Source organism: Gallinula chloropus, assembly GCF_964237585.1.
Source record: "Gallinula chloropus genome assembly, chromosome: 1".
Classification (NCBI taxonomy): domain Eukaryota; kingdom Metazoa; phylum Chordata; class Aves; order Gruiformes; family Rallidae; genus Gallinula; species Gallinula chloropus.
In genome coordinates this window covers 155,424,707-155,440,464 of record NC_140085.1, presented here as the reverse complement: position 1 = coordinate 155,440,464, position 15,758 = coordinate 155,424,707, and the positions used below count along the sequence as shown (strand labels likewise).

The following is a 15,758-nucleotide window of genomic DNA, read 5'->3' as shown; positions in this document are numbered from 1 at the left end:
CTGAGGACCTGCAGCTCAGAGCATACAAAGTGGAGTTCCAGAGTAAAAAGAAGTATAGTACTCATTAAATATATTGCCACTTACAGTCTTGCTGCTTCGTGCACAGACACCTTTGAAGGCATCAAGACTTTCATTAAGTCCTTTTTCACTTTTTTTTTCAACAAGAACCCACAATTATGTACCACAAAAGAAAAGTTAAACGCAAACTTGCTATTTGTTTAACTTCCTCCTCTGCCATCTCAACTAATGACAGTCCTGGCTTCTAAGTGAGGTTTTGTTTTTTTGAGCTTCAACTTTTCTTTGCCTTCTAATGTGAAACCTATTCATTTCTTTCCAAGGCTCTACAGTCTGTATTGCCAAATGCCTGCAATTATCACTTCTCAATTCTAATCCTCCCCCCTCTTCTGGCTAGAGAAAGTAATTTCTTCATTTGACTCCAATCTTGTTATTCACTGATGGCTGTTTATTCTTAGAACTCTTCTTTTTGGTTTTATTAGCAGCCCAAGCATTTTAGTGTTCCTTTACCAATTCCACATTATTTTCTTCCTTAAAGCTTCTTTTGCCTCTAGAAAACTCTGTCCCACTCTTCCAGGGTCTGAGGAAGATCTCAAACCTGAAACTATCTACTTGGTAAGGCCAGGTAATTCTGTGAAGTTGTCTTAGCAGACTTTCTTCCTTGTAAAATTTGGGTGAACAAGAAAAACAGGTGAATGAGAAGAAAGGCACTTTATACAATACAATACTTTATACACTGAGGATGGTGTACAGAAAAGTGACTTCAGTCCTAGCAAAATGAGTGTTTTGAGTAAACAAATGGAGAGGTTTCAGGGGACAGTTTCAAAACATGAAACATAAGTAGGAACACTAAAATTGATCTTACAGCTAAGGTGCTTTTCAATGAAGATGTGAATTTTTAGCACAGAGGCTACCTGACAAAAATTTACTTTTTGGACTTCCTTAATGCTCAGCCAAGAGATAAGAATGGATTCCACTTCAGAAAAAAACAGCAGTAAGATTTTCTAACCAGTAATTGCTTTCAAATCTACGGCCAAACACCACTTCCTTTTTGCTTCCCAAGGAGATTTAGAGATTGCTTCAGCATGAAAAGTTGCTTTCCAGACCCCAAGGACTCCTCTGACCCTTGTGACCCAATTCATGTCCTGTGTATCTGCTGCTACCTACATTTGTTTGGCTTGTACTTCACTGCCACTCACAGAGCAGTCGAGATGTCCATCCATGCAAAGGAACCCACTGCACCCATGACTACAGTTAAAGCATTCAGACTTTAGAAGTGAAACAGGACATGCTGTACAGTAAAAGAAGTAGATGGAAACTGATGGAGATTGTGTGAATACAGTAAGCAGACAACTGAGCAAAGAAAGAAAAAGGAATGAAGAAAGTGAAAATGGGAACAAGTACATCAAAAACTGCAGTGAATGCAGAATGCAAAATGAGCAAAAATGGGAGTGAATTAAGGGTTCATAAAAGGGTTATTCCCTTGATTGTGGTATTTTCTCTGTGTTGGTATTCAAAATACAGTACTAAGCCTTTTTTTTTTATATAGGATACCTAAAAAAGCTGCTTTCCTTACCATTTTCTCTATTTAAAAAAAAAATGCGACCATCCCATTTGAAATGCACACAGAAAAAATGCTTTTTTTCATACAATCCCAATTTCCATTCACATGCAGGAACTGTTGTATTAGTTCTCATCCTTTCACTGTTTGATATACTATATAATATAATTTCCACACATTGATTTTGCATCAGGCAACAGGAAAGTAGTGATTTCTAGTTAAGACTTTATATCCTGAGGCTTTACACTTCTCACTTTAATTACTGCTGCAAAGGGAAAGCAATGGAAGCTGAGGAGACCATTTCTACATGACAAATAAAAGCACTTGCTTAACTCTGCAATCATTAGAACTGTGAAGGTACAAGACAGTTAACAATTATATTGTTAGTCTAGCAGCCTGACTTGGATCTTCCAAAGAACAACACCTCACACCAGAACAAAGGCCTCATGCCACCAGGCTGAAGGGTAAATTCTACCACATCAAAGAACTAAACCTAAAGCCTTCTATGCTGGAAATGAGCACCCCTTGTTTTAACTAGCTGAGAAAACTAAGCAATAGGAGAGCTAGAAGAATAATTCAAAACAGAAAAGCACAGCACATTTGCAAGTGAACACTTACCAGAGTAGCAAAAAGATGGTACAGTATAAAATAAATAGCAACTACTGGTGCCCACATATGTCCTACAGCATTCAGTGTTTGATCCATGACATCCACCCATCCTTCCTGTGTAAGAATCTGAAACATTGACATGAATGCCTGCAAGAAAAAGAATCATATATTATCAATTCACAAATTATATTAATGTGGCTTTACTGAGACATTCCACAAATTGATTTATCAGAGCAGAACATCTGGTTTCGGTTTTTAAATTTTAATAAGAGAATGTTTTAGGTTGGAAGAGACCTCAAAGATCATCTAGTTCCAAGCCCCTGCTGTGGGCAGGGACACCTTCAGTAGACCAGGTTGCCCAAAAGCACCATCCAGCCTGGCCTTCAACACTGCCAGGGAGGGGGCAGCCACAGCTTCTCTGGGCAGCCTGTGCCAGGCCCTCACCACCCTCACAGGGAAGAATTTCTTCCTAACATCTCATCTAAACCTGCCCTCTTTCAGCTTGAAACCATTACAAATGAACTGCAATTCTTAGGTGAAATACTATTTCAGAGCTGAAGGAGAAATAAATAGCTTAACCTTTGACTGAACTGTAATCTGCAATAGTCCTAGCTCCGTTAGCCTACATGATCAGCCTTTTGGTTTCCTCCAGGGCTGATAAAATAGGAGGAATCAGGTATCATTGTTTTGAATGTTATACTGCATTGTGGTATTTTGATTTTTCTCATTCTTGTTGCCCCTTCATACCTATAATGATGTGCTGTAACTAAAATGTGACCGTACATTTTTATCTTAATAGTAGAAGCATTCTAGGTACTAGCAAGTACAAGGCAGGGTCCCAGAACTTCCACTTGTTTCAGTCAGTCAGATTGTTCCTCTCTACATTTTGGAAATTGCATTCTTTGTGGAACTGTTCCCATAACATTTCTAAATCCCTTCAGACCAGGATACATGTCAAAAATAGAGGGAATACTGGAAATATTTCAACCACCTGTTTTTGGTGATAGGACTACATGAATCCAGATAAGCCTAGAACCCAGATGTCCTAGACTTTCTTGTCCTGGTTCTGGCCAGGCCAACGGTAAACTCCCTAAGCAGCCAGCCCAGATGAGCTGAGGTAGCCCAGGCTGTTTCCACACCACCTGACATCACTCCCCCATAAAAAGGGCTGGTCGGGGAGAAGTGCTCCTGGGTGTTGGACAAGGTTCTTTTGCTTTTCCCTGACATCAAAAATATTCTTTTTCCAGCCAGTATGGATCCAAGCTTGTGTCATACTGAAGTTTAACATATAACAAAGGAGCTAAGGTGTCCATGGAACAGATTGAGGCATCTGAGTGAGCAGTCTCACACACTGGGAGATGAAGTCCAACTTAAGACTTCAATTTCCAATATCAGCAACATATTGACCAAATGTGATGTCCCAGCCTTTCATTTGGACACACAGACTCCACAGGGAACAAAGGCTAACATAAACTAGAAGCATCAGAGAAAACTGCTTGCAACTACTTTTCTGTAACGTTCTTTATGTCAGCTAAAATCTTTGCTATGTCTTGTGTTAGGTGAGCCCAAATACAGGGCCTGGAATTTGCACAGTTTGGTCTTCATGAGCCAACCCATAGCCAGATCTTCCTGTAACCAAAGCATGAGAAATTAGCTTGTTTGGTGTGTACTTTTGTAGCCAAGGTAGCTGAGATAATGGGTGGTGAAGCCAACTGACCATGCTGCTGCACTTCTTGTACAGTCCTACCCCATCTTGACAAAGGCCCAAGGAATGTTAATCATGCAGGTGGTTTGGACAGGTGAATTACATAAGATTGGTGACATTGTGCATGCCCACAAAGAAAGGGTCTAGTAAACACAGGTGTGCAACCACTGATGACCACCATGGATCCTCGAGGACCACTGACTCAAGTCACTGAGCATGCGTGACAGGGAGGAGAAAATGCAGAGAGCTTCCAAGAAACCATTATCATAAGACAGCCTTTTCAAGAAGTATGACAGTGTAGATCTTTATATAACCTGTTTGCTTTTGATTGTGCGGCATGCACATTAGGTGGAGCTATCCCCTGTGCATCCAGTGCCACAATGAAGAACGCCTGCCTTCTAACACTACACTGGTGTTACAAGGTTTATTCCTGGTTTTCAGTAACATTCCCTTTGAGTCAGTGACCCCTTGCAGCCACACACACTGACTCCTTACAGTGCACAAAATTAGAAACACTTATTAGTCGTTCATTTCCTTACCACGAACTGTGATGGGGGTCCAGCAAAAAAAACAACCCAACAAACCCTAACGTGCATTATCTAGCTCTGCAAAATACCTCCCCATGCTAAACAGGCAGAGAAGGAAACACTTGGGATCTTTAGCTAGGAGAGGCTTTTTGTAGCTGGAGGACCATGCATGACACGCCAGGAAACTCAGCCTCCTTTATAGCTGCCAGCAGCATGTGAGGGTGAAGCCAGACCCCATCAGTGCTCAGCACAGATTCTTGGCTTCCCTTAGTGAGCGGGAAGTGAAGCTAAACCAGGCAGCTGCTGTTTCCCTGTGCCCAGAGTGTCTCTGGAACCTGGTCATGTCTGACCGGTGTGACACCACTTGCTGAAATATGAGGTGGGCACTATGTTAAGTAAAACACCCTACTTCTGGCTCTAAAACACCTTGAGGAACTGAATAGTTGAACCAGTGCAGTATCCCTTCTTCTGAATTGCACAAAGTAACTATAATGTATTGCTTTTTAAAAAGATATATTTTAATTAATTCTTCAGGGAATAAAGATACCTCCAATACTATGTATTAATATGCACCCTTCATTAATACAAGTACTAGATTAATTTGGAAAAGACAGTCTTTTAACATCATAAAAGCCTAATCTTCCATCTAAACATTTTTTCCATAAAGCACATAGTTATATATGGCCTTTCAATTTAATGTAAACATTTTATGATAACATTAAAGTCCAGTGTATGACAAAACATTAGTTTTTAGAAAACAAGGCAGTGCACAATGAGCATGTGCTTCACACCCAGCAACCTCCTTCGGAGCCAGTTATTTTTAGCTGAAAGGTATACTTCCCACTGTTTATTTTAAAATTAATTTGAAATGCAACTAGCTGACAGAATCAACATCTGTGAAGATGAGACAGAGATTTATGCAAATGGTGATTTTCTGAATTAATTTGTGTTATAGAAAGACTGTCAATTTCTTTGAGTATTTATGCCTTATTACTTAATTAGCTGTTTTGATGATGGAAGTCAAACTACCTTTTTATTTATAGTGGAAGATTAGCAAAGGTTTGGTGGAACATATGAGCCCAAGTGCCAGTTCTAGTATCTTGCCCAACTGTTACAGGGGTGGTGCCACACAAATTACTACCAGCTTACAGTTATCATGTACCTGACTTGTAACTGCTGCTCCTCCATAAAATATTACGGGCCAAATCCCAATGTCCTTCCTCATGGGAGCAGGCCTTCAGTCAGTGGGACTATTTTTGAAAATGAAGCTAACAGGATTTAGGCCAGTGGTGTGAAATGCTTGCAATCTGTTCTGCCTGTGTAAACTTACCCTCTTCTCCTCACATTGTCATGACCACTCAATAACACCCTGAGAGAGGAGCAGGCGTCCTATAAAACTGTGGCAGTGGCACTGAGGTTGTAACTGCACCTGACAATTAAGACTACACAGCTCAAGGCTAGGAGCGAAGCCCTGTTTCTTGCTGAAGACTGGGGCATTTTTGCTGCTGAGAGCAGTTGGGACTGGCTTTCATCTTGTGATGACCCATTTAAAAGAAAAGCAGTATTCCCAGCCTTGTACCTTGCACGACCTAGTAGTCAGCACATTGCCCTAAGAGAAACCAAAAACATGGAAGTGAGAGACACTAACAGCATCTTTTGTTTTCTATACAGTCATTTTTTAACATTTCTTAGTGGCCACCTTACACCGATGCCTTTGATCACACACCCCCTCCATTCCTTCTGTGGGGGCCCCAGCTGCCCCCCATCCTTCTCATGGCTCAGTATCTGCAGCACAAGAAGATGTGCAAAAAACAGAGATGGTGGATGCATTGAAAACAGTATTGCAAGCATCTTTATTTTAATAGTTAGCATTAGAGAGAAAGCCAGTCCATTTGGGAAGTTGCAATGGCCAAAAGAAGGGTGAAATTTGTAGCCATGGTAACACTGAGCTTGTGCCTATTGACTGTTGTCAGGAAACCATGTGAAAACATGCAATTTGGAGGCATTAGCGAAAGGAGGAGGTCTACTTGTTCCAAAACCCATACTGTGCTTTCTTATAAAGCACTTATGGTTTCAAAATGATTTTAGGTTTTGTCTGTTTCTGTGCAGAAAGCACTTTAATGTACAAACTCAAAATTTAGCCTCTAGTGTCACCATTTTCGATCATGTGCTTGTACTCCCTGTATTTAGAACAGAAAAAGTCCACAGCAACAGTCCTGGAAATTCTAGGGTTGTTCTAAAGCCACCAAAAATTCACTGCAGCAAATTCTGCTGCTGCAGACATCACAGTGTTTCTTACATTTCATAATTTTGTAATTGTTTTATTGTAAACTAATTAATTAGTCTTTACTCAGAGCAGAGAAAATCAGCAGGAATCTCCTAGCCTCCTTTGGACAGACACCATCACTCACACCATCACTCATGATTTCTGAGTACCAAATTTTCACTGACTCTATTACCCTTCTAAAGAGATGTTTCATTAGAAAAGTACAAAAGAAACCATGGGCTATGACACATACTTCTGAACCATTCATAATGAGGTGAATATTGAAGGAATATTTGTACACAAATACACAGTAACGAAAAAATAAGGAGGAGATACTCTTGTTTCTGACTCTCATATAAAAGTATTAAAAAGACTTCAATTAAGTACTGCTGGAACACTCCTTTGTTACTGGCAGCAGGTCTTCTGTGTTTCCAAAACTTAAGTCAGAAAATTGAAAACAAGTTTGGGTATTCTCTGTAAAATTTGTATTATTTAATGGAGTAAATATTTTCTCACTCTTCAAACGGTATATATATGTATCTGTTAAAATTCAACATGATCCCTCTTCCTGAGGCCTAAATGGCCTCAGATGGAAATATACAAAATTACTGAAAACTTTGCTAACATCTTGATCTATTTTGGCAATGTTTTCCTGGAAGAGAATCTTTCTCAGGTACTTATACAAATTTATCTAGTTAAAATGTGCAGGTGGTTGTAAATCTGTCTTAATTATACTACAATAACAGGAATGTCATTGCCACTTTGCATAAATGTTAAAAACAATTCTAGAAACAAATTCCACAATGATTTCAAATCTGTTGGAAGTTGGAAGGTCTTTTTCAGAAGTTATACATAGGCTGGGCATACAGTAAGATGTTACTATAACTATTTAGAAACAGAGCCCTGTCAGAAATAGAAAAGTTGAAGTTTTAGTTTTTAATTAGAAAATTTTTATTATATCCTTTTTGCTTTCTTCAGCATTGAAAAAAATGAATTATACCGAATTCTTAATGAACTTTTCTAAGCACATTTCTGAAATTGAAAGCTTGGTGTTACATTCTTCCCTGTAACAAATTTTCAGTCTTACATTTGATGGTCAGCTTCCCATACATCAAGTCCAGGTTGATAATTACAAATTGTTGCCTAGCCATTTTGTTTGCTAAATGCATGATCCTTGAGGCTGCTTTATTCATTGTTATTTAATTGTACCAACCAAGGCACTTTCACTAAAATAGATACATTGGATAACCAAGCTGGAATGACAGAAACAAATAAATTATCACTGGAACCAATCCACTCAGTCTAATCCATTATTAAAGAAATGGCAGTATCTTCATTCAGAACAGTGTGCTTCAATAAATACATTATCTCCAATTTCCACTGATTTTCAATGTTCTGTTCCGAATTAACACAATGCCCATAAATATCCATTACTTATACCCAAAAGGCAAACTCTTATTTTGTCAATGCCCACAAGTTTTATAACTCTGTGTAAAAAACCCGTTCCTGTACAAATCAAGAGCATCCACTTTCATAATATGAAAATATCCATCATGGGTAGACATGCTTTGTATAAATTTTGTGGCTAATGTTCACAGTTGTGCATGAATCCTGTTTCTGTAGCATGCAAGAGTACTGTTAAGCCATGTATTTTGCTGTGTCATCATCAGGGTGCATACCTAAAATTTCTTTACATTCCCCAAGAATCACAGAATCACAAGTTTGAAAAAGACCTTTAAGATCATCAGGTCCAACTGTTCCTGTCCTATGCTAAACCATATCCCTATGTACCTCATCTACCCATCTTTTAAACACATCCAGAGATGGTGCCTGGGCAGCCTGTTGCCTCAACAACAGAAATAGAATACCTAACCCAAAGAAAGACCAAACTGACTACTGAAGGATTCCAGGATGACTGTTAAACCCAGAAAGCACAACTCTCTTATCCATACATGTAGGTAAGCTGGTTTTCAGAAGTAAAGGAAGACCCCTAATATAACAACCAACAGGATATATCAAGGATAAGAAAACAGTAACAAGCAACAAGTCATCAATGCTTTTTATACTTGCCCGTGGGAAGGTTGTAAATCTATCCAGTTCTTCCACAAAGCAAAACATCTGTAAGCTGATTGCTGACATTACTATTAAAAGGCTGGCAGTAAATACCACCAAACTCCCAAGTTTTTTTCCTGGTCCAAATATCTTGTATACAAAGTCCTCTAAAGCAGGAGAAATCTTTATAAGCCGAACTACTCTAAGAACCTGCAAAGGAAGAGAAAATACATCAGTATTAATTATCCTATCAATCAACAACTTTTCACAGGACTTGCAGCCTTGTAGCCTAGTAAGTTATTATGCGTCCACGACCTGTTACAGACCACAAGTTGTATGTTAGGTTAAGAACACAAGCCCTGGAATCTGTTAGGCTTTGTCTGTACTTACTGTGGCCTGCCTGGAAATTTCTTTCAGCTATTTACAGCAGTTATCTAGTGATCAGGTAACTGTTAACCTACTTTGTCTTTTGCTCAGCTTTTGACAATTGTGTAGTGTAATGCTTATTGCCATGTACCTCCTTTTTCTGAACATGTAGCAATGACAAGCTGTAATTTTGCATAGAATGAGCTATCTGTGACTTTTTCATGCAGCATTGGGGCGTACAGGCATGGGATGGCAGCTGAGGTCCTGAGAGTACCCGCACGGGAGGACACTTCAGGGCCCCAGGAGGCTATAATCAATTCACTGATCACAACAGTCATGACAGAAATACCAATGGGTAAGTCTGGTTTTGGGGTAACAAAGGGAAAAAAAGACAGGCAAAACACACCACAGATAGTCCAGCTGAATGTAATGTGGAATTACAGACCAATGAAGGTTTATAGTGTGTTACCAAACATTAGAATGGCTTCAGGCAAAGGTCAAAATATATAAATCTGATTTTAGCAACTAAGAATCTATCACAGTGTTAGGGAAATTGCTCCAGTTTGATTTTCATGATTGTTAAAAATTCATACTTATACTAAATGGACAGGCCCCAAAACAATCTTTAAAGAACAGGCTCTGCTTGATCAGCAGGCTAGAGGATATGACTTTGAGGGGCCACCTCCAACCTAGATTTTTTATGATTCTGTTTTTTGTTACACCAGATTACATATTTGCATAAAGAACTGTCGACTTGTCTTCCAAAAGTCATCTTTCTGTTTCAGTGACCCAAGGCATAATTGCTTGGCTTTGTGTATCACACGATCTAGGAAGTTTGGTAACCAACATATTTTGCTATTTCAATATTTTGGGTGGCATTTCTCAATATCAGAGGAAATGGCATTGTGTGCCACAGACATATTTGATGTAGTCGACACCTCTCTGTATTATAGTGGAGGCAGAACTGTGATTGTATGTGGAACTCCTGACCCATGCACTGCTGACTCTACCTTCGAAAAGCTGCTGACAGCTCTGATCCTCCTATTTCTGCCACTCATGGTGGCACAAACAGTGACATAACATTGGTATCAGTGAGAGGCAGTGGCAGCCACAGCAGTTGCTGCAGACAACTGACAGCAACGTATGAGGCAAATGAGATTCTGCAGTTCTTAGCAAAGAAGAATAAGAATCTGTAGCTCAAGGTATTGCCAGAATTTCAACAAGAGTCATATTGAAACCGAAAGGTAGGAATTACAGTGCAATTACAGGCTGACCTGATATACAAGTCAAATACAATTACCGTGCTGCTTTTGCAGAGAAAATAAATTTGACAGAAGGATATGGTAGTTGTTTGCAGAAAGGCTTCACTGTACCTTGTAGTTTGCTAATAATGTACACCTTTGCATTCTGCATGAAATTCATCTCCCTAACTATCCATCAGGATGCAGAATATGCCAGTCATCTAGGCTCTACTGTCAAAGGAGGGAGAGAGAGAAAGTCAGCTCAGGAGAGCAACTTAAGACAAACACACACCAGACCCACTGTGTGAGATGGGATGAACCTTCACTGTCTTTAGTAGTTTAGAAAGATCCTAGATGGAGAGGTTACACTAGGCAACTTAACTTTCACAACATTAGAGTAAGGTGAGACAAGGTCCTTTCTTTCACATTGGTACCATGATCACATTACATATTATCTGGTTTCCAAGAGAGTGACAGACAGATTTCCAAGTACTATCAACATATAAACACGGTGCCTTCTCAGTCAGTCACAAATCTGCTTGCACTGTAAATGCTACCTCTGGTTCCATTAATACTGGTTTTCACATTGACCCCAGTAGGGTGAAGGCTTCACACTAGTCGATATTCTCAGTTGTGTTGTAGATAACTTGTATTATGTGCCTTACATTTTTTCCTCTACCTTCAGGGAACTTTCATTGACCTTTAAGCAGCAAACTAATCTTATTGATACAATTTAGGACTTTTTTTTTCATTTATTTTCATTAGGTGACAAATTGAATCCAGCAGAAGTACACTCTAATGAACATTTATGCATTCTATGTAATTGGATCGCAAATTGTATTAAATTTAAGAGCTGCAAAAGGTGCACTATTTGGATTAAATATAAACAATTGTTAAAAACCAAATAAAAAAGAAAAATGCAAAAGAGAAACAAAGAATGGCTGCATCTCCTAAAAGGGACGATATTTATTTAGAAAATGACTCAGCAATATTTTTCCCAAGCACAAACACAATACCATCTCTTCAGCCAAGTATAGGTCAAATTCTGTTTAAACCTCTCCCTTTTATGCTCGCTGATTACAGATCTCTGCAATAATAAGCAAATTCTGCCACTTCTCCACTGATTTTGTGTTCTATGGATGACAGCCATGGAATGGTGCTTTGCTGTGGTGTTTCACAAAGGGCTTTGCAAAGTCTTTTGAATGGATGTACAATAAACACAAGAAAGGGAAGTGGGAGGGTGGACAGTAGCCAATGTGGTTAAAAGTGAATGATGTGTTGGCAAAAGGTAATCATAAAGACCAGTGACTAATGCAGACTGAAATATATGCTAAGGAAAACTAGATAAGCCAAATGGTATTTCTGCTTTCTACCTTGGAATGTGTCAAATAAAACTTCTGTTTTCAGTAATCTGTTTTGTTGACTGACAAGGAACACATTTAACCTGTCATCATTAATACCTAAAGGCCTGGAAATCTGCCTAATGTCAAAACGTATCCATGTGAAAAAGACTTTTTGACCTTGGTTGATTTGAAAATGTGTTATCTAGCTTGCCCAGAAGCTTAATTGCAGGGGAACACGGTGCGTACCTTCCTTAAACACTGACATCAAAGGTAAAGTATTTTCCAACCTTACTGTCATTTGCCTCTTAGGGGATTTGGATTGCGAAATACAACCCGAATCTTTCAGTGTGGCAGGTGTTTCTGCTTGTGAAATAGATGTCTCTCATGCATTTTGGGAAAAAAAAAATCACATCCTGACATTTTCTGTCATAAAAGCTGGCACTTAAAAAAAACCCCAAAAAAACCAAACCACACTATCACCACCTTTGCCCCACAAAACTAATTAATCCATTAAAAAGACATATTATAATATTATCAATACCTGGCTACATTTTAATTACACTTTCAATCCTGTGACTCGGGGATGATGTTACCCATTTAATCCAACATGTTCGTAATTTATACTTAAAATTCCTAGAAAGAAATCACCAGATGTAAGTTGACTCTGCCCTAACAAATATGGATCAACTATTAACTAAGTTGGTACCTGCTTAAACTGAGATCTCCCAGCTAGATTCCCTGTGTGCTTTTGAACAAAGAGTGCAATGACCCTCCTGATAGATCATCCTTTCTTGCAGGTTAGAAATATCATGCCACATTGAGTAACAATATTTTACATATTTGGACAGCAAAATCAAAGCTGTAATCATCTAAAAGCCTTCAAATGATACCAGGTGAAAGCAAAATAGAATCTGTCATCCTGAAAGGTTTCTTGAGCAGGTTTGTACAACCATTTAGAAACAATAACAGATGGCATTTGCAAAAGCCTGAAAAGGCCATCACATTTCAACCCACACTTGGGGACACTGCTCCCCCCGTACTGTACTCACTTGATTACAGTATATGTCACCGTATCTAATCACATTTATTGACAGGAATCTGTCTGAAGATAAATTATTTGCCTTTATTGATTATTCATTATTCAACATGCCAATCTATTGCTGAGTAATGGACAGATATGAATCCTTTAATAATTTTTTTTTAAATCCCTTTCTTTAGCACTGTGGAATATGACACATTATATTGAATCTCAATGCTTTCTCCCACAACTGGAGCAACCCTAAGTACTTCAGGGAGGATGAATGGCAGGCTGACAGAGGAAGAATCAGAAGTCTGAATTAATAATCAGTCTTTCATTGTCTCTCCTTCCTGCTATTCCCCAAAGTGAAAATGTAGGAAGAGCGTCAATAAACATACTTTCCCTCTAGATAAGAAATGGTTGGAGAGCTATAAAAACAAACACTGTGATAATTCTGGAGGAATTACCTCAGAAGACCTCCAATAACTGGAGCAGAGACTCTTGGGCATGTGACTGCCACAGAGATGAAGATTTGAAGAAGCAACAGCATGAGTACCTTAGGCACAGAAGCCAGGAAGGCAGTGGTGGACACTACGGGAAGGCGATGCTCTAAAAAGGTCAAGGCTCAATGATGGAGAGTGTGTAAACTCATCCAGAACCTACTGAACAGTGTAGTTCAGGTAAGAAATGAGAGTTACTGAAAACAGAAGGGACTTCTCAGCAAAGTTAGAAAGAAGCCTATTTCGGTAAATCCACTCAATAAGCATAGTTAAAAATAGACATATGTGATAAAGTAAAGTTATTCTCAAAATGAGCAAATATTGCTGATGTTGATACATAATGTGTTTAATTGGTATATAGAATAAAATGCAAAAGTAGCTGATCATACCTGAAAATATGTAAACTGAGAGTGATAGAGGTCTGGGTAAATATGTAGAGTGGTTCCAATTACAAGCAGCAACTCAAACTTGTGAAGAGATGAGCTGATGTATCCTGTGAAACCCAAACACCAGATCTTCAGGAGAGCTTCTAAGTCAAATAGAACTGTAAAAGCAACCTAGGAAAATAGGTTTAAAAGAGAGATGTTCAAAACTCTAGGTTAAATTAACAAGTTTGTAAGTCATGATGTCTATCAAGGTTTTGTGTGGAAAAAAGATTTCCCTAATATCTAACAAAACCTCTCATACTCTAAACAGAGCAAACAATAAACAATAATTTCCTCATGTTGGCTCATACTCTTCCTTAAAATGCATATTTTATAAAATTTTCTGAAGTTTCAACACAGACATGTATATTCCACAATCTGGAAGGCATAAAATACTAAAACTATCAGTTGGCATTTTCCCTTTTCAGATGAAAAGAAGAAAAAACCATGAGAATTTTTTTCAAAATATGAAGGCACACATGCGAACTCTCTGAAGAATTTTAAGAGATCTAAGGAACAACCCAAAATTTAAAGATATCTTGTGTGAAAATTGCTACTTCTATTTTCTAAAACATCCATAGTACAACAGCTGAAAACGGCAAAATTGGGTGATAGACATTAAGCATTTAAATAAATTAACAAAAACCCAAAATTAAAACTCAATCCAGAATTGGTAAATTTTCACAATTTTCAAAAGAGATGGTGTTAGAGAAGTTGAACAAAGAGAGTAGGTCAAAATCTAATTTTAGGTATTGGATGAACATGGGATTCTTCCTCCTGAAATATTTATGCATTAAAATGCATAATGTTCAGCTCGAAAAAAGGAAGACAATTTTGCATAGATTTACATCTTCAAAATTTATTTTCTCTTTCCTCTCTCACTATGGAAAATCCTTCCTTGCTTATCTTCTTAATTTACCTCGGTATATATAGTTTTTCCCTCAGCTGGGAAACCCAATGGAAAAGATTTTTTCCTTGACTCAGCAACTTTCCCCTCTTACCCTTTACACACTTCGGGGCTTAAAAGGGGACACTGAAACAACATTAGGTGCCATCTATGTACAACTAATATTTTCAAAGTGCTGTGCAAACATTAACAAAATACAGGTCAGACCTCCTCTGAGTGAAAACATTATTTGCCTTTTAAGAGGGAGAGATTAATTGACTGTGGGCCATAAGGTTTACTGGATTTGGCAGGGGATAACAGGGATAGCAAAGTTATAGAATAAGATTTTAATCCTGAATCTGACTGTGACAACCATTTGGACGGTGGCTTAAACACTTTCATTATTCAAAATTTTCAACTCTCCATCAAAAATACATTTATCAACATAGAAGAGGGGTTTGTGTGGTAGCTAAATGAAATTTCTCATATTTTATGTGCACAGGGCTATGACAAGCAGTAGTGGAGATGGAAATTAAATATTGAAGTTTATGTCCTATGTTTATTCCACTGGTTCACATACGTGTTTATGAGTCACCAGCTACATTATATGGCTTCCTCAAGGCATGCAAAATAGTTATCAGGCTTTAAATGTCCTCTCAATGACTAAATCAGGATGAAATGCTTCAGAGCCCTCACTAGGAAAGGAGTACCACTAGGAAATATTTGTGTGGTTTCAGGCATACAAGGAACCAAGGCACACAAGTGAAAGGACACTTTCATGCTCACATTCCTGCATGGATCTGGCTAGATTGTCATCCCTTCTTCTGGTAGCTTAAAGAGTTCAGGGAGAACAATGAGCCAAGTTTGAAGAAACCAACCCTTTACATGAACCACAAGGATAAGGTTTGAGAAAAAATTTTGAAATGAAAGCTCACTTTTGAAGGAAAAAATCTTCTAATTGAGTCCTGAAATAATAATGGGGACAAATTACAAAAACTGGAACAGCGGGTAGAAAGCAGCTGGAATTCAGCTTCAGAGCAGGTAGTGTAACAATGCCATTTAAATACACACACATTTCACAGCACACAGGCTTCCTATTAGGACAAGACTAACAAATATGATGTTAAGTGTATTTTAATTTATTCTAAAAATGTGTGGGCGGGATCATTTGCATTTTACATGCTTGTCAAATGAATTCAAACCACTAGTACTCAAAAATGTATCAAATGGTTTGCATAACATCT

The 15,758-nt window shown here is 38.3% G+C and overlaps 1 protein-coding gene across 2 annotated transcripts in view; it reads right to left on the bottom strand.

Annotated features, from left to right (window-relative positions):
• Positions 1 to 15,758, bottom strand: part of NALCN (sodium leak channel, non-selective) — a gene marked incomplete at both ends in the record, with an annotated part of 232,005 nt that overhangs the window by 96,139 nt on the left and 120,108 nt on the right. For both annotated transcript variants that reach the window (XM_084271507.1, XM_084271508.1), the window contains 3 exons: positions 2,195 to 2,332; positions 8,754 to 8,945; positions 13,593 to 13,760. In XM_084271507.1, coding sequence (XP_084127633.1) covers positions 2,195 to 2,332; positions 8,754 to 8,945; positions 13,593 to 13,760 — 498 coding nt within the window. The remainder of the gene's footprint in view (positions 1 to 2,194; positions 2,333 to 8,753; positions 8,946 to 13,592; positions 13,761 to 15,758) is intronic.